The sequence below is a fragment of the Antechinus flavipes genome, chromosome 1, assembly GCF_016432865.1.
Source record: "Antechinus flavipes isolate AdamAnt ecotype Samford, QLD, Australia chromosome 1, AdamAnt_v2, whole genome shotgun sequence".
In the NCBI taxonomy this organism is placed as follows: Eukaryota; Metazoa; Chordata; class Mammalia; order Dasyuromorphia; family Dasyuridae; genus Antechinus; species Antechinus flavipes.
Genome location: NC_067398.1, coordinates 110528326 through 110551951, shown reverse-complemented (window position 1 = coordinate 110551951; position 23626 = coordinate 110528326). Strand labels below are relative to the sequence as shown.

At 33.7% G+C, this 23626-nt stretch overlaps 1 protein-coding gene across 1 annotated transcript in view; it reads left to right on the top strand.

Moving 5' to 3' along the window:
* CDC37L1 (cell division cycle 37 like 1, HSP90 cochaperone) overlaps positions 1-23214 on the top strand; it is a 32195-nt gene extending 8981 nt beyond the window's left edge. The window contains exons 3-7 of the mRNA XM_051987797.1: positions 94-187; positions 14773-14888; positions 16222-16344; positions 20284-20448; positions 21410-23214. Of these exons, the coding sequence (XP_051843757.1) occupies positions 94-187; positions 14773-14888; positions 16222-16344; positions 20284-20448; positions 21410-21511 (600 nt within the window). The 3' untranslated portion in view covers positions 21512-23214. The remainder of the gene's footprint in view (positions 1-93; positions 188-14772; positions 14889-16221; positions 16345-20283; positions 20449-21409) is intronic.
* Positions 23215-23626: the final 412 nt, after the last annotated feature.

Here is a 23626-nt window from a genome sequence, read left to right as displayed (position 1 = left end):
TTGAAGGAATATCAAAAATGGCCTGCTCAGATATTCTAGTTTGAATGCGACAGAGAAATATTCCATTCACTTTATGTAACTTATTTTTCCCAGAGTTTTATTAATCAAGATAAAAGTAAAGAAATAGAAGATGAAGATAAATCCAAATCATTTATGCAGAAATATGAGCAAAAGATTAGACATTTTGGTAAGTACCTTACTTGAGTTCTCTCTTTTGTAATTCTTGGTATCATCTGTGCTAAAAAGGGAAATATAAAATGTGGACCACAAAAGAAGATAAATGCCAACCAAGCAGTAGTTCTCTGGCCATTTCTGATATATTTATATGGCTGTGGTGACAGAGAATTATTTTGGTTTTGGTTTATTTTTTTTTTTAATTTGTCAAAGAACAGCAGAGTGATAGGCAAAACCACCCAGTTAATAGAAGCAAAATCAAAAAATTTTTTTACAGTACTAACCTTTAAGATAAAATCATTTCTTTATCACATACAGTTTTATTAATTTTCTGCTAATTTCCAGTCACTTTGAGCTGCTTCTCCTCATCCTTCTTTGTCACTAACTTATGATTTCTGGTTAGCTATTGGTTTCTTTTTTCAAATTCTTGTTACTTAAGTAACCAGGCAGATCTGTAAGTCATTTGGCTGTGAAAGAGGACACTCTCTACTTGAAGTGATCAGAAAGACTTCATGTAAAAGATGGTACTTAAGCTCAACTCTGAAGAGGCAGGTGGCAGTGAGATGGGAGTGCTTTCCAGGCCCAGGGAACAAACAGCCTGCAAAGGCACCAAAGCTGGAAATGAAATGTTGTGCACAGCAGGAGCAGTAGACTGGTTTGGTCTGAAAGGCTGCAATGGTGTAGTGTGGAATTGTCTGAATTGACAATTTGTGTTAAGGCTTTTAATGCCAAATCGAACTTTTTTTTTTAATCCTTAAGGCAAGAGGGAGTCAATGAAGTCTATTGATCAAGACAGTGACATGTTTATACCTTTGCTTTAGGAAAAATAGTTAAGCAGTTATACAGGAAATTACTACACTAGCTTTCTAATTTGTATCCTGCTACCAGTCTTTCCTTTCCACAAAACTGGCAAAATAATATTCCAAAAGCACAGGTCTCATCATGTTATTCCCTGTTTATTTCTTCTTGGATAAAACAACAACAACAACAAATTCCTTTGTTTGACAATTAAAGCACTTTATAATCTGGTTCTAATCTTATATTCTCCCTCATATTCATTATGACTGGACCATCATGAAAATGAAGTCCTCTATATTGGTTGCACTAAGTTTAAGATGCCTATGGGATATCTGAGTAGAATGTCCAATAGTTAATGGTATGAAACAGGAGAATACATAGCCAGATACATAGATTTGGAAATCATCTTCATAGAAATAATTGAATCCACTGGGGCTGCTGAACTTACTGAGAGAGTAGATAGAAAAGAGTGCTTTGGACCAAAGTCTTGAGGTATATCTATAGTTAGAAGATAAGATATGGATGATCCAGTAAAAGAGCCTGAAAAAGGATGGCCATATAGAAAAAGGAAATAAGAAGTAAGCAATATCCCAAAAATCCTGAGAAGAAATTATCTAGGAAAGGAGGAGTCAAGAGTGTCATGCTTCAGAAATTAGGAAAAAATAAGAAAAGGCTTTTGATTTAGTAATGGAAACCTTTGATATTGTTGGAGAGAACTGTTTCAACTAAGTAACAAAGCCAGTCCACATTGGAACAAATTGGGAAGTGAATGAGATCGGAAAATATAGGAAAAAAGACAAAAGTGATCAATGTTGGCAGGATTATGGGAAGACAGAACTGTTACACTAATGATTTAGTCCAACAGTTCTGAAATGATAATCATCCAAAAAGTCAGTGAACTATATAAAAATGCTTTGAATCAGTGATGACACAATTTGGTATTTAGCTTCAGAGAGTTTAAAAGAGAAAACTATGTAGCTGTGTTTTTTATAGTAACAAAGAACTGAAAAGCAAGTGAGTACTAGCCAACTATAGAATGGCTATACAATTTGTGGAAGGTGGATATAATGTTATACTAGTATACTGTTAACAATGATGTGAAAAATTCCAAGCAACTTGAGAAAACTTTTATGAACTTATGAAAAACATAGTGAACAGAAGCAGGAAAACAGCTATACAACATCCATAGTAATTTAAAAGAAAACAACATTTAACAGAACTCTAATCCCTATACAGTGATCAATTGTATCTTCAAAGGTTTGATGAAGAGTTCTTCTTGGCTATGGAAGTAAACCGTACCTGTGGAATGAAATGAAATGTTTTGTTTGGCTGTGCTTATTGATGCTGCATTAAAGCATTGCACTTAATTTTAAGTACGGAAAGGAAGTAGAGACTAGTACTGTTGCTAAATAGTGGAGAGAGATATTAGCATTAGAGAAATGAAGGGATTCTTTTTTTTCCTTGAAGATGATTGTAAGCAGCAGAGAAGAAGCCAGCCAATGAATTGGGAGAGTTCGAAGATTACAGGGAAAGAGAAGAGTCAGTTAAGTAAGGGCTACTTAAGCAGTTGGAATATGAACTTTCTGAGTTTGAGGAATTTTAAGAGATTTAATTAGTTTTTCCTACTCATATCAGTTCTTTTATTTTTATTATAAATTGTTCTCTAAATGAGTGGTGCTGATTTACTACATAATAATTCATCATCCACACTAGAAAGGGAGAAAAGAAGCCTATCCATAAAACTTGAAGAATATTTTTAAAACTGGCTGGAGATGGGAATGGGACACTAAAGACTCTACATCCAAGTAGTATGGCAGATCCTCCAAAAATGGCTTCTCCATTTTTTTCTAGATTATTCTAATCATTCAACTAGATTGTGTTTCTGAAAAGAAAGGTAAAGGAAGTCACACAATTCTGCTGACTGGCACACTCTAAATTAAAACCATATTGCTACTAGGCAGTCTTTTTATTTCACTGATTTTCCATCTCACTCCCTTGAAACCCTCTCAGACTTTCTTTTTTCAAGTCTCCCACTTCTCCCTTTTCACTAAAGACCTTGCTTATTTGTCTGAGAAAATTTGAGCCCATTGATCATTGGCTTCCTATTTTCCTGTTCCCTTTATCTCAAAACCTTTTCTCATCATTCTTCTTTCCTTCCCTTTTCTCCTAGTCTCCAATATTTTCCCTCCCAAGACCAACTCTTCTGTCTGTACTCTTGATTCTTTCCCCTTCCATCTTTAGTATGTTTTATTCCTTTCATTCCTACTCTTTAACCTCTCCCTTAATACTTGTTCTTTCTCTACATTCTTCATGCCAGTCTTCTCCCAATCTTAAAAGAACCTTAATTACATTACCATCACTTCTAGCTATTATGCCAAATCCCTCTTCCCTTTATGAAAAACAGCAATAACAACTTTCAATGTTCATTTCTTCGAGTTCCTCACTGTTCCACAATTCTTTGTAATCTGGCTTTTGACAGAGCATTCATCTGAAACCACTCTCTCCAAAGTCATCATCAGTGTCTTAGGTTGCCAAATCTGATAACCTTTTTTAGTCTTTAGCCTTCTTGTCCTCTCTGCTACATCTGACATTGTTGACTATTCTTTGTGGACCCTCTCTCCTTTCTAGAATTTGACAGTACTATCGTTTGGTTTTTCTACATGTCTGACCAGATTTTTTGTTTTCTTTGTTGGCTGGTCATCCATAACAAAATCCTTTATTATGCATGTTCCCTAAGGCTTTGTCCAAGGCCATCCTTTCTGCTTTCTCTGCACCTTTTCTTTTGGTAACCTCCTTAGCTACTATATGCCAATGACTCCTAGATCTAGATATGTAATTCCAGACTTTGTCCTGAGTTTCATTCCTGTGTCATCAACTATTGGAGATTTCAAACCGGCTATCCTGGAGACATCTTAAATTCAACAAAATTCATTATTTTCCTCATCTCACTCCTCTACTGAATTTTGTTATTTCTGTCAAAGGTATCAAACACCATTCTTCCAGTCTCTCGGGTTCTTAACCTCACTTTATCCTTGACTTCTCAACTTCCTTCATCTCACCTATTCATTTGCTAAATATTATTTCCCTCTCAATAGTATTTCTTCCATGTAACTCATTCCCACATGACTTCACTATTGAATAACCTCCTAATTAATCTTTCTGACTCAAGATTTATTATTTCAATCCTGCACTGATTTGCCAGTGATTTTCCTTAATCAGAGATTTGACCCAGCCACTTTCCTATTCAGTAGCTCCCTAGTGCTCCTAGGATCAAACATTTAACTCCTCTGGTATTTTATACCCTTCTTAGTCTGCTTTTTTTTTTTTTTTTTTGCTACGGCATTTGGGGTTAAGTGAATTGCCCAGGGTCACACAACTAGGAAGTATTAAGTGTCTGAGATCGAATTTGAACTCAGGTCCTCCTTTCTTCAGGGTCAGTGCTTTATCCATTGCACCATCTAGCTGCTCCTTAGTCTACTTTTCAACTTTATCATATATCACTCTACTCCTTTCACTTTGTGTTCTAGCCAATGGTTCTTTTTCTCAATTACACCCTGCATGCCATCTTTTGTTTCTGTAAATTTGCAGTGGCTGATTCTTATGTTTTCCCCATGTTTTTTTTTTTTTTTATGTCTTTCAAGACCCAATTTAGATACAGTGTTATAAGTAAAGCTTTTTCTGAGTCATTCCTTCCTAACTGGTATGTATTTTGCATTCTCTATGTACTTAGGTATGTATATAGTATTTCCCAATAGAATGTCATCTTTGAAAATAAATTGTCCTGTATACCCAGCATCTTGTACATAGTAATTATTCAATAAATGCTTGTTAGATTAGAATCAAAATTGCTTTACACAAAAGATGATGTGGGTACAAGTGTAGTAGTATAGGAAACAAGAAAAGGGAAAAAAAACACATTCATTTATTAGTTGCTCATTGTGTGCTTTAAAAATATTCTCTCACTTGATCTTCACAACAGCTCAGCTGTTGTGAGAGAGATATTCTCCCTATTTTTACAATTGAAGAGACTGAGACAACCAGAGGTTAAGTAATATAGTAAGCATCTGAGATCTTAGTGAATTCAGATCTTCTGACTACAGGCCCATTGTTGTAGCTACTATGCCATTTTCCTTCCATCGTTTATATTTATAACACATGGAAAGCATAAAACACTTCATTGATATCCATAAAATGCTAAAAACCAAAAAGTTTCTTGTAAACATAATAAAAATTCACATAGAATGAAAAGACATGAGTAGTTGATAATGTATACTAATGAAAAAATACCTGCTCTGAGAATGAATCCATCGAATTTTACTGTCCTTGCCTAAGAATGTAGGTTGTATTTTTGTTTTTGTTCTTGTGCCCAAAGAATTTTCATTATGAATTGGGAGATGCCAGTGATCTTTCCCCCAAGATTTTGACTTAATAATGAAGGCGGAGTCAGTCATTGATGTTCAAGGAATACCTTGTCTGCATGCTCCTTCAGTACAATGATGCTACTTACTATATAATTTAGAGGCAAGAAAAGAACCTGGAAAAAACTCCTGCTGCTTTCATCATAAAAGACTTAAAGATGTAAATTTGGCTCCACATGTTCTTGTGAACCTTGGGTGTGTGTGTTAAGAATTATTTTTGTTTCTCCTGTGTTGATGGATTTTTTGTTTAATTAGAAATTTGAAATGTTTTCACTATGAGCATTCATTGTAAATATTTTTATTGAGTGATTAGAACTTCAATCATAGTTTGGTTGTGTCTGATGTTAATAGATGAGACTTGAGCTCTGTTTATTTCCTTCAAGTTCATTAACTCCATAAAAGATTAAATTTGTTTTTGTTAAATTTTTTAAAAATCGGGAACAAAATAAAGAAATGAGAAATATGTACTATTTAGTTCAAAAATAAATTTTAGGTCCTAAATAAAACAGGAGGTAAGTGAGCAAGTACTTAATATGATTGATAAAATTTAAATATCTACAAAGTAAAATAGTTAGAATCTAGAAAACATGCACACACACACACACACACACACACACACACACACACATATATAATATAAAAGGAAAGGACAAAAAACCCAAAACTGACGACTGTGATTATAATAGTCAAATTTGGCTCTAGAGAAGTGTTCAGAAAATGTACCTTCCTTCATTGTAGAACAAGGAGCCTAATTGATGTGTTGGTTGAACTCTTTCCTTTCTTCCCTTCCCCCCCTTTTTTTTGATAGAGTAGAGAAAAGATGTCCCAAATGAAGACAATATAAAAATTTTCAAAAGATAGCAATAACAAAATATATGGAAACGGGACTTGTGATTTCATTTGTATAGGGACCACCCAGATGAGGAAACTCCTTCTACCAATCTAAATCATTTTCTCCTCTTTGCAGTTTGTAATCTTAAAAGTTGTCTAGAGTACTGAGAGGTTTAAGTGATTTGTTCAAAGTGACACAGCCAGTGTGCGTTAGAAGAAAAACTTAACCTCAGATCAGTTGATTTGTAAGCTAGTTGTCTATTTACTTCTCCCACCATCATTATCTATCCACTATCCCTCACTATCAATAATATTTTTTTGATAAATTTAATAATAATTGTATGAGAAAATGAGACAGGCATTTGACTTTTGACCAGAGATAGAGTATTTCTAATAAGTTTGTAGAAGATTTTTCTGGACCTATGTAAGTTTGGTGAGGGGACTTTAAACTGGAAATAGAAAGGGAAGAAAGAAATCATACATACACACAGAGGTTTTTTGGACTGGACCTTTGATATCGTTGGCATAGGGAACTCCCAAAGAGGAAACTCCCTTTACCAATATAGATTGACACTTGCTCTGTAATTTTTAATCTGAGAACTGCCTGAGACACTAAAGTTCAAGTCAACAAGCATTTAAGTACCTACTATGTACTAACTAGGCACAAAGGGTTTTATATTTGATCTTGGAGGTAATAAGGAGATGGAAGTTTATTGAATAGAAAAGTGACAAGGTCAGACTTGCATTTTTAAGAAGATCAATTTAATGGCAGTAGAGAAAATTAAGTTGTAGTGGGCAAGACTTATGGCAGGAAAGCTAACTAGAAGTCCTTCCATCTCTCGATCTTATGATTCTCAGAAATAAAGGTCTCTTAAGCAGTTGGTGAGAAGTTTTAAGAGGAAGATAATTAGTTCATATTAGAACAGGTCAAGCTTAAAGTGTTAATGAGGAACCCAATTGGAAATAAAACAATTGTCATTTGGAAATAATGATAGGATCAGAGTTCTGACGAGAGATTATGAGTGGAGAAAGAATTGGTGTAAAAAATGATTGTAGAAACCATGAGGTCACCAAAGAAGAGAGTATAATAGGGAAAAAATATACTAGGGACAGAACACTGAAAAAAACCAATCGTTAATGAGAGGAAATAGAATGAGGAAGAAGCAAAGGAAAAAGAAGTAATATAATATGTGTCCTATAAAAGTACAGTGTTGAAAAATTGAGAGAGCTGAGAAAATATTAAGAAAGTAAATGGGCAAAGGAGTCATCTGATACAAAGAGGTATAGAAAGGAGAAGAGAGAAAAAAAAGAATACTGGTTTTAGTTAAGAGGTTGTTAGAGAATTTGAGATTAATGAATGAGTTGGCAGCAGTTTATATTTGAAAAGGGATGAAGGAGTCAAGGGTGATTCCAACATTAAAAGTTTGATTTAATACACTTTCTATAATGTCATCAAAAGAAATAGAACAGTAGGTGAGAGGTTTTAAGCGAATTCAAGGTTTCAAGTGATAAGAATGTGAAGATACCAAATCCAGACTTCTTTCTAGAAATTTGAGAGTACCTCAATCAAACTAATTTTCACTTGTTTTTCCTACCCAAGAAATTTTGTTAACACCTTCATTATATTCCTCCTTTTTGTGTCATTGACTAGCTTGGTGGAATCTATGGACCACTCTAAAATAATAATTTTGCATAAAATAACAAGATTACAAAGGAAGTAAATATGTTGAAATATATTTTTCAAAAACATTTTTGAGATTCATAGATTCTAAATTAGGTAGAATTTTTTCTTTCATAGTTGAATTTATATACTTTAATAATCATTTAACATTATAGTTTAGTTTCTAGCCGTTAATAGTCATTTCACATTTAATTTTTTTTTTGAAATTAACCAAGAAAAATTTGTCATTAAGACAAAAATAATTAAAATTGGCCTTGTTTTCATATTTAGCAACAAGCATTTATTGAATGTCTCTAATAAGAATGGCACTGTGCTAGGCATTAAGGACACAAAGATGAAACAAAAGAATTCCTGACCTGAAGATGTTTATATTCTATTGGGGAATATAGCAAGATTTTTCCTAGGAGGTACCAACTGAGATGAGCCTGAAGGAACTAAAAATTTTATGAGGAAGGTTGAGGATGAAGGATGAATTTCATCCTTACCATGTACAAAGTGACAGAGATAGGAGATGAAGTGTTCAGTGCAGGGAACAATAGCTCTTTGGCTCTTGACCAATGATTGAAATGTGAGTACCAAAAATTTAAACCCCTTGCCATGTTTGTAATTCTCTCCATTCCATATTTGATCGTTGAAATCATTTAAAGTTAATGAGAGGTAAGATCCAGCACTGTTATTTTCCCACAACTTACAACTAAGCCTGGCTTCAGAGTATTGATACAAACTTGATAATGATCATTATGACAGGGATCAAAGATATGCCTTTAATCCATTTGTTCAAGTCAAGTCAGCAAGCATTAATTATCTACTATGTGCCAAGCACAATGCTAACTACTGGAAATACAAAGAAAAACAAAATTGTTCCTATCCTTAAGGAGCTCACAATTCAATGGGAGGGAGGGGGAAGTGGAGAGAGTGCGAAGACAGGGACACAGAGAGAGATGCAAACAACTATGTTTAGATACACAATAAATGGGAGATAATCTCAGAGAAGGCATCAATAAAGATGCCTGAGAAGGCCTTCTTGCAGAAGGTGGGATTTCACTGAGTCTTAAAAGAAGTCAAGAGGTTGAGATAAGGAAGGAGAGAATTCCAGATGTGGTTGCCAGCCAGTGAAAATGCACTGTCAAGTCTGATAAGAGGAAAAACAAGGAGATTAGTTACTGTATTGTAGAGCATATGGAAGTTAGTAAAATGTAAGAAGAAAAGAAAAGTAGCAAGAAGCCAAGTTATTAAGGGTTTTAAAAGGCAAACTTAGTTTTAAATTTGATCCAGAAGGTAATAGGAAGCCACTGGCATTGAGTGTTTGGAAGAGTGACGTGATAAAATTTGCATTCTAGGAAGATCAATTTGATAGCTGAATGGAAGGTGGACTGGATTAGGGAGTAACTTGAGGTAAAGATCCAGCATGGTGTTGGAGTATTCTAGTTATGGGGTGATGAGAGCATCTATCAAGGTGATGGCAGTCTCAGAAGAAAGAAGGGGAGATATTGTGAAGGTAGAATCTATAGGACTTGGCTCAGTATGGAGGATGGGAAAAAAAGTAGAGGATGACATTTAGGAAAAGTGGTACCCATGACAAGAAGAAAGTTTGGGGGAGGAGAGCAGGAGGATAAATGCAGTTTTGGACATAATGAGATGCTAGGATGAAAAAGTCCAATAGACAATTGTGAAAACAAAAGACTTGTCAAGAGAGAGATTAGGGTTGAATCGACAAACCTGAGGCTTTTCTACATAAGATGATAAGTGAATCTAAAGTAGCTAATGAGATCACCAAGCAAATTATTTGAACTAGCTTCGCTATCATAGATGCCTTTTCTTGTAGTGAAACTATAAGAGTGATGGGCAACAACTAGTGGAGAGGCTACCTTGATCCTGACCTTGGTTCAATAGTTATTAACCATTACTGCAAAGCTGAGTCAAGCCTCTGGACCCTAGGTCATAACTATGACTGGCAGGATTTAAATTTACCAGTTTGGTTTCTCTCCTATATATTCAGTAAGTCAGTTTTTGTGGTGAGTTGGCTAAATGTTTCTCTTCACTGAACTTTGAAAGATGGGATTATGGACCCATATAAAAACTTACCTTCTCCCTATTCCATAATATAATGTGCAGCTTTATCAAAGGTGACATGTACAAATAGGAATTTGTTGATTTATCTGAACATCTGGCAATTTCTGAATTCTAGTTTTGTCTCTTGCTAATTTACTGGTTCTTAGTGTTTCATCTAGTGAAACCTGCCTTCTTCCAAGGGCTTTTACAAGCCTAGCTACCTTTTTAAAATTACTCATATATGACAAAAGTAACAAAACATTTTATTCTGTTTTCAGATGTTAAATTCCTATTTTTTTAAATCAGGAGACAAAAGTTATTAACCAAGTGGATAATCAGGAGAGGGGAGAATATTGTGGTTGACAAATTAGATTAATAAGTTAAGATCTCTCCTGACTCCCAAGTCTGTCCTTTCAGATCTGGTTTTAGCCTATTGGGTAAAAAGACACTTGAAAGTGCCTTAGTCTTCCTTTTAATCTGTTCTCAGTACTTAACCCCATCTGGGCTGTTTAACTGTTCATAGTAATTGGATATGATTGGCCCCAATTCTATTCCTTCTGGTGAGATGTAGACCCACCTATTGCTTGGATTATTAATTCCTCATAATTGGTATCCTTATCTGTCTCTCTATTCTCCCTATCCTGAATCTATCTGCTAATAAACTGCATCAGAATTCTATTTATGAACGAAACATAAGTGATTGCAAGGGATAATGTCGTGTAGAAATTATCCTGGCATGGATTCTGTCAATGCGAAGTTATTATTAAATAAAATAAAATTTATATATATTTAAAAAAAAAAAAGAATACAAATAAATAATAAAGAAACAAAAAAAAAAAGAATTCTATTTATGTATTGTTAGAATTTGTATTACCATAGCAATATTTTGTATCATCATAGCACAATATTTTTCATATGTAATTTCATAAGTAAATGTTTTTTCATTCATATTTTCACTTTAGGAAATTTACTTTGGCAGCTATATGGAAAATATTGGAGAGAGAGAGAGAGGATAGACTTGGAGAGAAGGATACCAATTATGAGGAATTAATAATCCAAGCAATAGGTGAAGAGGACCTGAATGAAAGAAAATGCATTTATTAAGTACAATCACTTAATAAATGCACTCTGCTAAATTCTGAGAAATATCATTAGGGAAAAAAAAGTCATATAGGATATACTGTAACCTATTCAACATGTAAAGGACTGCTTGCCATCTGGGGGAGGGGGTAGAGAGTGGGAGGGGAAAAATCGGAACAGAAGTGAATGCAAGGGATAATGCTGTAAAAAATTACCCTGGCATGAGTTCTATCAATAAAAAGTTATTAAAAAAGAAAAAAAAAGTCGTACTCTCAAAAAGTTTTTCTTGTATTAAATATATTATAAATTATTAAATTTAATTTATTAAAATATTATTAAATATAATATTATATTTACTAAATTTATTATTAAATATATTTATTAAATTATTATTTATTAAATCATTAATTTATTAATACTAATTATTAATTATTTATTTTTATTGATTATTAGATATTAATTTAAATATTAAATATAAGACTAATGAAACACCTAAAATGCATGGGAAAGCCTTAAAAGTCATAAGGTTGAAGGAGTCCTTAGAGGATATTTTTTGGGTATCCAATAGTGTCTAGGAATCTAAAGATCATAGCATTAGAACAAATGTTAAGGCTTGGAAGATCTAAATTAGGGTTGTAGCCATTTGAGTACAGAGAAGCTGTATTAAGAAACTGCTTGTATATAATTTGTGAGATTATATAAATAAATTATTCTTTGTTATGGTTCCATTAGTAATATTTTAAAATTAAAAACATGACCTTTCCTTCATTACTTTGAAGTAATTTCTAGTATGATATTAATAGTCCATTGTATTTTGATCAGTTCAGTAAGACTTGGGAGTGCCTCTTTATTTTGGCTGTCATCTATTGATGTAGTTTGGTACTTTAATGTATTATAACATAAAACAACATTGCTGTTTCAGTGAAACTGTCTCTTGGTACTTGAATGGGGCCCAAAGTAGACCTCTGCTTAATAGTTTCTCTTATAGTAAAGAGCTGAGCAAAACAAAAACTTTGTTCCAGCTGATTACTTATCATTTCAATTGTTACTGTTGTTGCTTTGGGAAGGAATTAACTGTTTTGGTATAGGACCTCAAGGAATCTCAGAGTGGACTATAAACTGAATTTGTGTCTTTTACTGACTTCAAAACCAGATACCAAATAGCAACTAAATTTTCAAATGAGTACATTTTTTTATGATGGAGGTGGATTTCAGTGATATTTTGATTATAGAGATTAGAAAAGCTGAGTGTTAACAGTATATTTACATTGTGTTGAAATAGACATCATGTTACATGTAACTTAATGTAAATTAAATGTAAATTAAAAAGATTTCACACAAATAAAATCAATGCGGCCAAGATTAGAATGGAAGCAGAAAGCAGAGAAACAATTTTTAAATAAATTTCTAAATATTTCTAAAATATATGGAGAAATGAGTCAGATTTATAAGAATACAAGAATACTAGCCAGTTGAAAAATCGTCAAATATGAACATTTTCAGACAAAGAAATTAAAACCGTTTCTAGTCATATGAAAAATGCTCTAAATCATATTAGTTAGAGAAATGCAAACTAAGATATCTCTGAGGTACCCCTTCACACCTCTCAAATTACCTAAGATAACAAGAAAAGATCATGATAAATATTGGAGGGGATGTGGGAAATGGGGACTGTTGCATTGTTGGTGGAATTATGAAATTATCCAATGCTTCTGAAGAGCAACTTGGAACTATACCCAAAGGGTTATTAAACATTACATACCATTTCATCTAGTAGTTGTTTCTACTAGATCTATATCCTAAAGAGACCATAAAAGAGGTAAAAGGACCCACATGTACAAAAATGTTTGTAGCAGTCCTTTTTGTAGTGGCAAGGAATCAGCAGACTAATTTCAAAAAGGCTAGAAGAGACTTAATGTGAACTAATGCTAAATGAAAGGAGCAGAACCAAGAAAACATTGTACACGCTAACAAGATTGTGTAATAATCAACTGTGATGGACTTGGCTCTTTTCAGCAAAAAGGTGATTCTAATTAGACTTGTGATGGAAAATGCCATCCATATCCAATATGGAGACTGAATGTGGATTGAAGCATAGTGCTTTTACCCATTTTTTGTTATTGTTGTTTGTTTGCTTGTTCGTTTTTTTCTTTATAGTGGTTTTTTTTCTTCTGATTTTTCTTGCATGACAAATATGGAAATATGTTTAAAATAATTGCATTTGCTTAAATTGAATTGCTTGCTGTCTTGAGGAGAGTGGGTGGTAAGGAAGGGAAGAAGAAAAATTTGGAACATAGAGTCTTTCAAAAAAGAGTTGAAAAACATTTTTACATGCATTTGGGAAAATAAAATTAAATAAAATTAAAATGTGGAGGGAAAGGGAGAGATAAAAACATCATGAGTTAAAAACATGGCCAAAGACACAAGATGGAATGGATTGGTTCTTAGCACTAATATTTTATTGGGTGAACTGGAATATATCATTTTCTTTTTATATTTAACTGTTTATCAAGCTCATTCAGATTGCAGGCTTCTCCAATCTTCCCCTTTCTTTTTCTGTTATATAATTCTTGAATCAGGATGTGTGAACTATAGCGGACCTTTAAAATCATGTATTGCTTTTTGTATAACTTTATTCTGCTTCCTTGTTCAGTCTCTTAGCATTTGTTCATCTAAGCCCAGTTCTCAACTTCCTCTAATAAGTTTTTGCTAATACTTTTCCATGAGAAGTAATCTCTTCTTCCTCTGAAATTTTAAATAGTACCATATAACATAGAGATAGAAAAAACTTTGGGATTGAGTAGAGTGGCCCTTCCTCCTCTCTCCCCACTCCTTTTTTGTTTTACAGAGAAGAAAACTGAGACTCAGAAAGTTATGGCTTGTTTAAGATCACACTTAAGTAGCCAAGATTCAGACTGTCTGTCTCTCAATCCAGTATGGCTTCCACAACTTTCTGCTGCTTTTTCCTAAAGACTACATCACTAAGGTTTAATTGAATCCTTCATCCTGAGCTATTTTAACTGTTTTCAACTCTTTGAAGGGATTTTAATAAGCAAGAAGAATGATTTCAGGTCTCAACTTAAGTCTCTGAGCCTCAGGTTCTCCATCTATAAAATGGAGGTAATGATATTTATATCATAGTATCAAACTGAGCTCTATGAAGCTTGAACTTTTTTGCTTTTTAGTTGGAATTTAGGAAAACCTAACTCTTTATATGGTTAAAACAACTTAGAATCATAATTTAGGTCTGGAAGGGACTTTTAAAGGCACTAGAATCTAACCCCTTCATTTTATTGAGGTAACTTAGGCATGAAGCAATTAATTGATTTCCCTAGAGTCACACAGCTAATAAGAATATGAGCTAGGATCTGAACTCAGGTCTTCCAAAGTCCAGTGTTTCCTGCTCCATAGTGTTTCTTAGTTTTATCATACTTCATTTAATCTGATTAATAATCTGAGATATGACATTGTACCATTTGAATGATTCCTATAGCAGTACACATCTATTTGAAGAGTTTTTTAATGTTATATTAAAATGTTATCTTTAACAAACAAAACAAACAAAAATAAGCAATTAGGAAATAGCTAGGTGGTTTTTAGCCTCTGGTTTTCTATTTTCTATATTAATATGCTTCTATATTTAAATGCTTCCATTTAAAATGAAATTATTTTTAAACATTATTTCATCTCGGAGTCAAAAAGTGCTTGTCATCTACATTTTAATTCTTTTTCTATTAGGTATGCTAAGTCGATGGGATGATAGTCAGAGGTTCTTGTCTGACCAGCCATACCTTGTATGTGAAGAAACTGCTAAGTATCTCATCTTATGGTGTTTTCATCTAGAAGCTGAAAAGGTATTTTGTAAACCACAAGTTTCTAGGACCTTGGAAATACTTTGGTTTGTTTAACCTATTTAGTTTTAGGTTTTTTGCATCTATATTAGAGAGACACTTGTGATCAATAAATTGGAAGATCCCATATGTGTTTCTAGATTTCATTTAGATGTAATTGTAAAGGAGAGTTGATTCGTTCATATTCCAGTTGATAAATAAAAACATTCTTTAGAAATGTATGGCTTTCCAAAATCTCTCCAAAAGCTCTCAAGCTAATTTATACAAAAATGCAGTCCAAACAGTTGTTAAATATAGCCAATCTCAGATTGGTTAAGATGACAGGAAAAGATAATGATAAATGTTGAGGGGAATGAGAAAACTGGGATACTTAATACATTGTTGGTGGAGTTGTGAACTGATCCAACCATTTTGGAGAGCAATTTAGAATTATGCCCAAACTGTACCTTTTGATCCAGCAATGTCTTCACTGGGTCTATATCCCAAAGATCATAAAAAGGGGGAAAAAATCTACATGTGCCCAAAATGTATGTAGCAGCAGCCCTTTTTGTAGTGGCAGGGAACTGGAATCTGAGTGGATGCCCATTAATTAGTTGGGGAATAACTGACTGAATGAGTTATGGTATATGAATGTAATGGAATATTATTGTTCTATAAAAAACAATCAGGTTGATTTCAAAAAGGCCTAGAGAGGCTTACGTGAACTTATGCCAAGTGAAGTGAGTAAAACCAAGAGAACATCATGCACAGCAACAAGATTATGTGATAATCATTTATGATGGACTTGGCTCTTTTCAACAATGTGGTGATACAGGCCAGTTCCAATAGACTTGTGATGGAGAGAGCCATCTACATCCAGAAAGAGGACTATAGAGACTAAATGTGGATCACAACATAGTATTTTCACTATGTTTTTTGTTGTTGATGTTGGCTGGCTTGTTTTTTTCTTTCATTTTTTTTTTCCTTTTTGATCTGATTTTTCTTGTGCAGTATGATAAATGTGGAAATATGTATAGAAGAATTGCACATGCTTAACATGCATTGGATTACTTGCTGCTTAAGGGAGGGAGGGAGAAAATTTTAGAACACAAGGTTTTGCAGTGAAAACTATTTTTGCATGTATTTTGAAATATAAAAAACTTTTTTTAAAACAAAGGAAATAATGAAAAATTTTAAGCAAAATTGAAATAAAATCATGCAAATTTAGATACATGATCAGTAACAGAGCACAGACTGAAATGCCTCTGAATACAAAGCATTATACCATTTTAGTAGATGTCAATTAACCATACTTTTGTTAGAGCTTTTTATAAAAGTTCAATTAATTTCTTTTCAGAAAGGGGCTCTAATGGAACAAGTAGCACATCAAGCCGTCGTAATGCAGTTTATTATGGAAATGGCCAAAAACTGTAATGTGGATCCCCGAGGGTGTTTTCGTTTATTTTTTCAGAAAGCCAAAGTAAGTAGCTTAAAGAAATTAAGTGAAAACTTTAGATTGTAGTATCTGCAATAATCCTGTCAAAAGCTTTCAATGGAACCATCTGCCATGCTTCCAGGGCAAGACATTGCTACTGTGATCACTATAAATTCTGTGATAGGGGCATTGAAAGGATCCTTTTTTGGGGGGGTCTGGAAAGGAAGACAATAGGGGAAAGATAAAGAGAAATGTACTACCATAATCTTTTTTTGTTTCCCTGAGGCAATTGGAGTTAAGTGACTTGCCCAGGGTCACACAACTAGGACGTGTTAAGTGTCTGAGACCAGATTTGAACTCAGGTCCTCCTCGACTTCAGGGCTAGTGTTCCATCCACTACGCCACCTAGCTGCCCCACCACCAGAATATTGTACTTATTATTTTGCAAATTTAAGCAAAGCTCACTAATTTTGTGCTATGAAGCATAAACCAAGTTGAAACATGGTAAAGAATTAACTTCAATCAAAAGAACCTGAGTTCAAATGTGGCTTCAGACACTTAATACTCCTGGCTATGTGACCCTAGACAAGTCACCCCAATTGCCTCAGGGGGAAAAAAAGAATTAACTTCAAAATAAGGGCATTAATACATAAGTGTGGCTGAAGGAGTTGATTTTTGTCTAAGTTAGAGCAAGTCACTTATCAAATGACATGGTTCTCATTTCAGCAAGTAGTATGAACTTCAAGATAGAGTTCTTAAGAAGAACATGGAGAGGAGACCTTATTCTTCCAAGAAGACAGGGGAACAGAACTCCTAAAATCTGAATGAAGGAGAGATTGTGTATGTATGCACGTGCATATGTGACACAAAAGTAATGTAATCATCACTAGTGAAGATCAATAAGCTAGATTTTTATTATTGCCCTGGAAGAAAGGCAGGACCTCACAGTGTTACAGTGACCCTCGGTCCTGGTGCCCTAATTATATCATTCCTTGATGTGTCATGCCATGGAGAGATGGTTTGTAAATAACTCATATATACCTTAAGGCTTACAAAAATTTTTTTCCTCACTAAAAAAAAAATGCATAATGTCTCCATTTTGCAGATAAGGTAAAGAAAGGTTCAGAGAGGTTCGGTAACTTATGCATTAGAAGTGTCAGGGCCAAGAAAGAATAGGCATTCGTTGTGGGAAGAGGGTGGGACATTAAGTCTTAGAATTTGGCTTATAGTTTTAATGCCAAAGAGTATTTTTTTTTCTGGATGTTTGTTTCTAACCAGATACGTATATTTTAGTCCCTTCTCAAATAACAATAAATTGTTATAAAGAAGTCAAATTTTGAAGTATTCGCTTCATTGTTTTTTTTTTTTTTTATCTTAGCAGGGTTCTCCCCAAAAGGGTGTAGTGCATAAACTAGAAAAATAACTAGGTAGAGGTAACAAATGAATAAAAAACTAATGAAGAAATGATCCTAACAAGTTTTAAAGATGATTTCTTCAATATAACACAAAAGGATTGAGTTTGTTATACTTTGCTTTTGCTGGACTTGTTTTTAGTTTTGTTTATAATTTTTTAAAATTTATTTAGAACATTGGACTGGATCTAATACATTGAAATGTAACAGAAACCCAAGTTCCACCCCTTGGGTTTAAAAGTCTTTACATAAATGAAGGCTCCAGGTAAGGTAGTTGGACAGTGGTTTCTAAAAAGGATCTTATGGCTTCTTTGCACTTCAGTTGGATATGAATCAACAACAATGTAATATTAATCAAAAATCAATATACATTATGCACTGGATATGACAATCAAGAAAGCTAATTTCATCTTGTCATTATTCACGAGAGTTTCCAAGAATAAGAATGTAAGAGTTGTCATCTGCTTTATTCAGAGGATATCTGGAGTGTTGTGATTGGTTCTAGACACTACAATTTGGGAAGGACTCTGAAAGTCTGGAGAGCCTAAAGAGAGGATTATTCAAGATAGGAGAGGGCCCTGACTCTATAGCCTATGTACATCACAAAGGAATGATATGACTTTGTCTATAGAAGACTCAAGAGGAAGTTGTTCAGTTGTGTCTCATTCTGTGTGCCTTGGACACAGTGTTCTTGGTATTTACCTCTCTAGTGGATTTAAGTGAAGAGAAACTAAGGCATTTGGCCAGTCATGCCTTTAGGAAGTGTTTGAAGCCCATTCCTGACTCCGAGCCCAGTGCTCTTCCATTGAGCCATCCAGCTGCCTCTATTCTGAGGCTTCAGGATAGACATAACCATATCCAAGTATTTGTAGGACTCTCATGTGAAAAAGAGGTCACACACATTGGTTGGCCTCTAGGGAACAGGGAAAGTTACAGACACATTGGGGCTTGATGAAAGAAACAGATCACGCTTCCTTGCTGTATAAAAGTAGAAAGGGCTGCTTCACATTGGAGTCTTTGAGTAGAGACTGAAAATTCACTTAATGAGTATGTGGTGGTTGAGATAAATGTTTTTTTTTTTTCCATAAATATTTTTTAGATGAGCATTGTGATCTAGAATACTGTGATTTTGTATGTTCCCTCCTCAATTTTCTAAGTAACTTTGAAGAGTTGAAAGAAAAAATATACCTCAGATGGAAGTTATTGGGGTCTGAAAGACAATGAGAAGGATACATAAAAAATAACTTATTTTCTCTGGGGTGTGATTGTAAAAGTAAATATGACAAAAGTCAGTGGTGTATAAAAAATGTGAAGAAAGTTAACAGTGCATCTTTGATACAAGGAGAGTTCTTTTTGGAGGGAAACGAAGAAGGGTGTCATTGTGAAGTGTTAGTCTTGTAAAGAATGAAAGAAAAAAGCTTCAGTACAATTTTTTTTAAAGAAAAAAAATAAAAGACATAAAGGAAAATCTGGGAAAGAGATTTTCTGTTATGGATTGTTTCATATAAAGGTGAGTTATGATTGAAATAATTTTACATGTGAAGGGTGAATTTTAGGGTCCAAAAAAGGTGAGCCTGCAAAGACTGCTTTGGGGAAGATATAGCAAGTTTTAGTTTTCTCTGTAGCATGTTGAATGTAATTGTGTTTTATGCTTGAAAAGAAACAATTCTTTGAGTAGATCATGTTGTGCCATACTAAGAATAAAAGACTTAATTCAAAAACGAATAAATATCTCCTGTTTTAAAGGTGTCAGCACCAAGAAGGGCTGTTCACAGTTGCTTGTGGTACAGCAGGATAGAGTGGAAACAGACTTGAGGAAAAGCCACTAAGTATCAGTTTTTAAGATCTGATTTCTCAATCCTCATCATTGGAGAAATGAAAAAGCTTTCTCTGAAGTCTTGTGCTCTCTCAAAACCTACAAGGAAGCCTGGGTATCGTCCAGTGCAGTAATAAGTGCTCTCAGATACCCAGAACCTGCTGATTGAGGAGGAAGAGTTGTCTTCCTCAGCTTTTAGGTCGTCTTTGCAGGAGACAAGGTTTCAGGCTCTCTAGCTTTCAATTTCTCAGGCAAGCTGAATGTAATAGAAAGTGTGCATGAGAGACTGAAAAGACTCAGGAGATATGCTTTGAAATTCTCTGAAATTTAGTAGCTATGTAACTTTTTTGGCAAGTATTTTCATCCCTAAAGTACCTTCCTAACTAGAAAAATATTTCTAAATCTGCAAACACAATTTAAATGTGTATTTCTTATTACTTTACTCAGAGTTGGGGAGGTACAAAAATGAAACACAATAGTCCTGCCCTCAAAGAGCTTTATAATCTGGCAACTCTGACAAAGTGTACAGAGATAGCACTGCTACAAAGTAGAACCTGAAGATAATCAAATGCTTATATAAAACAATTCTTATATTTAAAACTGGATGACACTTAATCTTTCTAACATAAAAGCTTTCTGAGTATATTATATATAACAAGAATTTTCTTCCTTTCTTGTAGTCTTGGAATCCATCCACTGTACTTGAAAAAATCTTGAAATTTTAATATAAAGACTTTTTTTTTCTTTGTTTTCCAGGCTGAGGAAGAGGGTTATTTTGAAGCCTTCAAAAATGAACTTGAAGCATTCAAGTCAAGAGTAAGACTCTATTCTCAATCACAAAGTTTTCAACCTATGTCAGCTCAGAATCATGTTCCCCATATTGGTGTTGGATCTATAGGTGTATTAGAATCCTTACCACAGGTAGGTGTGGAGAAGTAATCATTCCTGTCATTGTCACTGAATGAGTAGTCATGACTAGTAAAATGTTCCCATTTTAATAAGTATACTAATTTAGTTAATCTTTAATTTTGTTAACATATTTAAATATTGGTATGTATGTTGTATATTTGAATTTCCTGATATATTGTATTATCTGTCTCTTTGTGTCACTTTTCTGAAACAACCCTGCCCCAATCACTCCCACTCCCCACTCTTTTTACCATTTCTTTCCCCTCCCTGATACCTTTGTCACACTGCTCTGCATACAATATAGAGCTGAATACTCACCATTTAGCACATATCATGCATGAAAATAAGCATTTTTTTAAATGATCAGTGAAGTGAAACCTACTGATGTATTTCTTGAGTAGAATATTATGGTTTTTTCTGAAATGCTGCTGTAGATAAATGGGATGTTTTATATTTTTCCATCTGTAAAAAATAATTTTCAGAATCTGAAATTGAGTTTTACCAGCCCTTCAATTGATGTTTTTGGCTTTTATTTTTTATGTGGGTCATTATCCCTCAGTAAAAAGAAAATAACATCACCTTTAAGGTTTGACTTTGAACAGACAAAATTTAGGTGCTAAAAAGGGCTCTTTCCCTCCCATCTATTCAATATTTTTCTACAATTCAAATTGTTTTCAGGATTTACTAATTTGGCATTTGTTATTTAAACTAAAATATTACTGCATTAAAAAAAAAACAATTCTTTTAAGAATGTCTTGATATATTTGCTGACTGTATTTAATTTCTGAAATTTTCACATTCTTTCCATTGGTTTTTGAAAGTTGAGGAACTAAAATCACATGCATTAGCTGATACTGTTGAAATCATTGTGTTCATATTTTTCTTGGAAGAAACAATGTAAAACTGGAAGGTCTTATTGTACTAACTTTCATAAAACTGATTTTTGTGTTTTTCTTCCATTTCTTTGTTCCAGAATCCAGATTATCTTCAGTATTGTACAAATACAGCGCTCTGCAGCTTAAATTCAGTGGTTCATAAAGAGGATGATGAACCGAAAATGATGGACACTGTATAGTTCAGTTAAGACTGCTAAGGCCAAGTACTATTTTGTTACAAAAAAAAAAAAAAAAAAAGGAAGAACTTGGCTATATTCTTGACACTTTTATGGGTGCTGCACTTTATTTTTGTTTGGTTTTTGATGAGAGGGGAAGAGAGAACTGAAACATTTTATATTTTTTTTCTTTTTTCTTTTTTTTTTTCTTTTTTTTTCTTTTGGAAAATATGCTGCTAGGTTTTTTGTTTTGTTTTTGTCTTGGGGGTGAGGGAGTGTTTTTTTTTTTTTTTTTTCCTTGGAGGGAGAAGAGGTACATCATATGTTGCAGGATGTGAAACTGGACCTTTTCTTTTTTTTTTTTTTTTTTTTTTGGCTACTAAATTTGCCTTTAATCCTATTGTTCTCAATTTTGAAATCAAAGTATGAAAATCTGCACAAATACAATGTTTACAAGAACTGGTTGATTCTAGGAGGCATCTGCTACAGTCTCTTTTTTATATAGACATTCATGTCCTCTACAAAGACAAAGATAAAATGTACTTGTATCATATTGCTAATTTAGATGTCAAATCTGGTGTTTCATCATATTAAAAGCAATAAATCAGTAATTGATGTCCACTTAACGGAGCTGGGTGATAAGCGATTAAAATAGATATCTTATTGGGATTAAATTTTTATTTTTTATCTCCAAGATGTGTCAGTTCTAGCCTTTAAATAGATGTAATAACAACAATTCATGTTTTCTATGGTGTTACGGTTTACAAATCACTTTCTCCATGATAGACCTGTGAGGGTAGATAGTGCAAATATTTTTATCTTACAGATTAGGAACAGGGCTCTGAAAGGTCTTATAATTTCTCCCATTGTGATCACACAATTAGGAAGAATTGATCAGAGGTGGGATTTGAACCCAAGTCTCTTCTTTCCACTACACCAGATGTAATTTGATATTTTAAGAAATTCACCCTAATATTTATTCAAAGATACATGTAATAAATGGTATTCTTTGCTAGGTGATTTTAACTTGATTATCACACCTTTCATTAGAAACAAAAAACAAACCTCAAATCTGTAGAGCACTTTCAAAATTAGCATAGTGTTTTGCTCACAACAGCCCTGTATGAAGCAGGTAATACAGGTATTTTCTTCCTTTCGCACATGAAGAAACTATATATAGAGTTGAATTATCTTCCAGAGATCACAAGGCTAGTAAAAAGGGCCAAACCTGGATTTAAGGCCAGGTCTTCCAAATCCAAATCTAGTGCTCTCTCCACCGAGCCACAATATACGTTATTCGTTTATAAATATTGCAAGATTTTTTTAAAAAAATTCATGTAGGTTCTTCTTTAGAATAAAAACAATTTCTCTCATGTTTAACTTCATTCCACTAGATGACCTGAAAATGTTAAGCAGAGGTTGAGGGTGGGTGGGGAAGGGAAGATCCATAAATGGCCTGTAGACTACATGTACAGTACCTTCAAGTTATAGGATAATTCAATTTTTTTAAATGACTTGTTTATTCTGTTTTGAAACTTAATCCCCTGAGCATATTGTTAATAAGGATAACTCACATTTACATAGTGCTTTAAGGGGTAAGTGGCATCATAAAGCTGAGTGATTAAAACTGCTCAATAAAAGCTAGGTTTTTTTTTTTTTTTTCTTACAAATATGGTTAATTTGTCACAGTGGTAAATTTCATTAAACTCTAGCCCAATCAAAGGAAATTTCTGAGTTTTATTTCTTATAATACTTGCTTCCAAATAAGTTATGTTTATTTTCATTGGTTCAATATCAATATTGTTTTCTTTTGGTAAAGATAAAATGCCAGTCCTGCCTTTAGTAGAACATAAGCTCAGAGTTATTTTGAGAAATATGGTCTTGACACACTTCTCTGAACATGCACATGTTCTGAAAAGTATGAAGTAAAAAGGCATTAAGGGATTTGGGTCTTTGTAGGCAGAAGGTAGAGGAATTGCCCATCTCAATTAAATTGCAGAATTCTTGACATTTTGAAGTTTGGCTGTTCCTTAGGCTGGAATTGTAATTTAAATCCCGATTTAAACAAGACTTGCAGAAATGCCTCTCTGAGTTTTTGTTCTCTTTCCATCCCTCAGCTTGCTAATGATTAAAGAGATT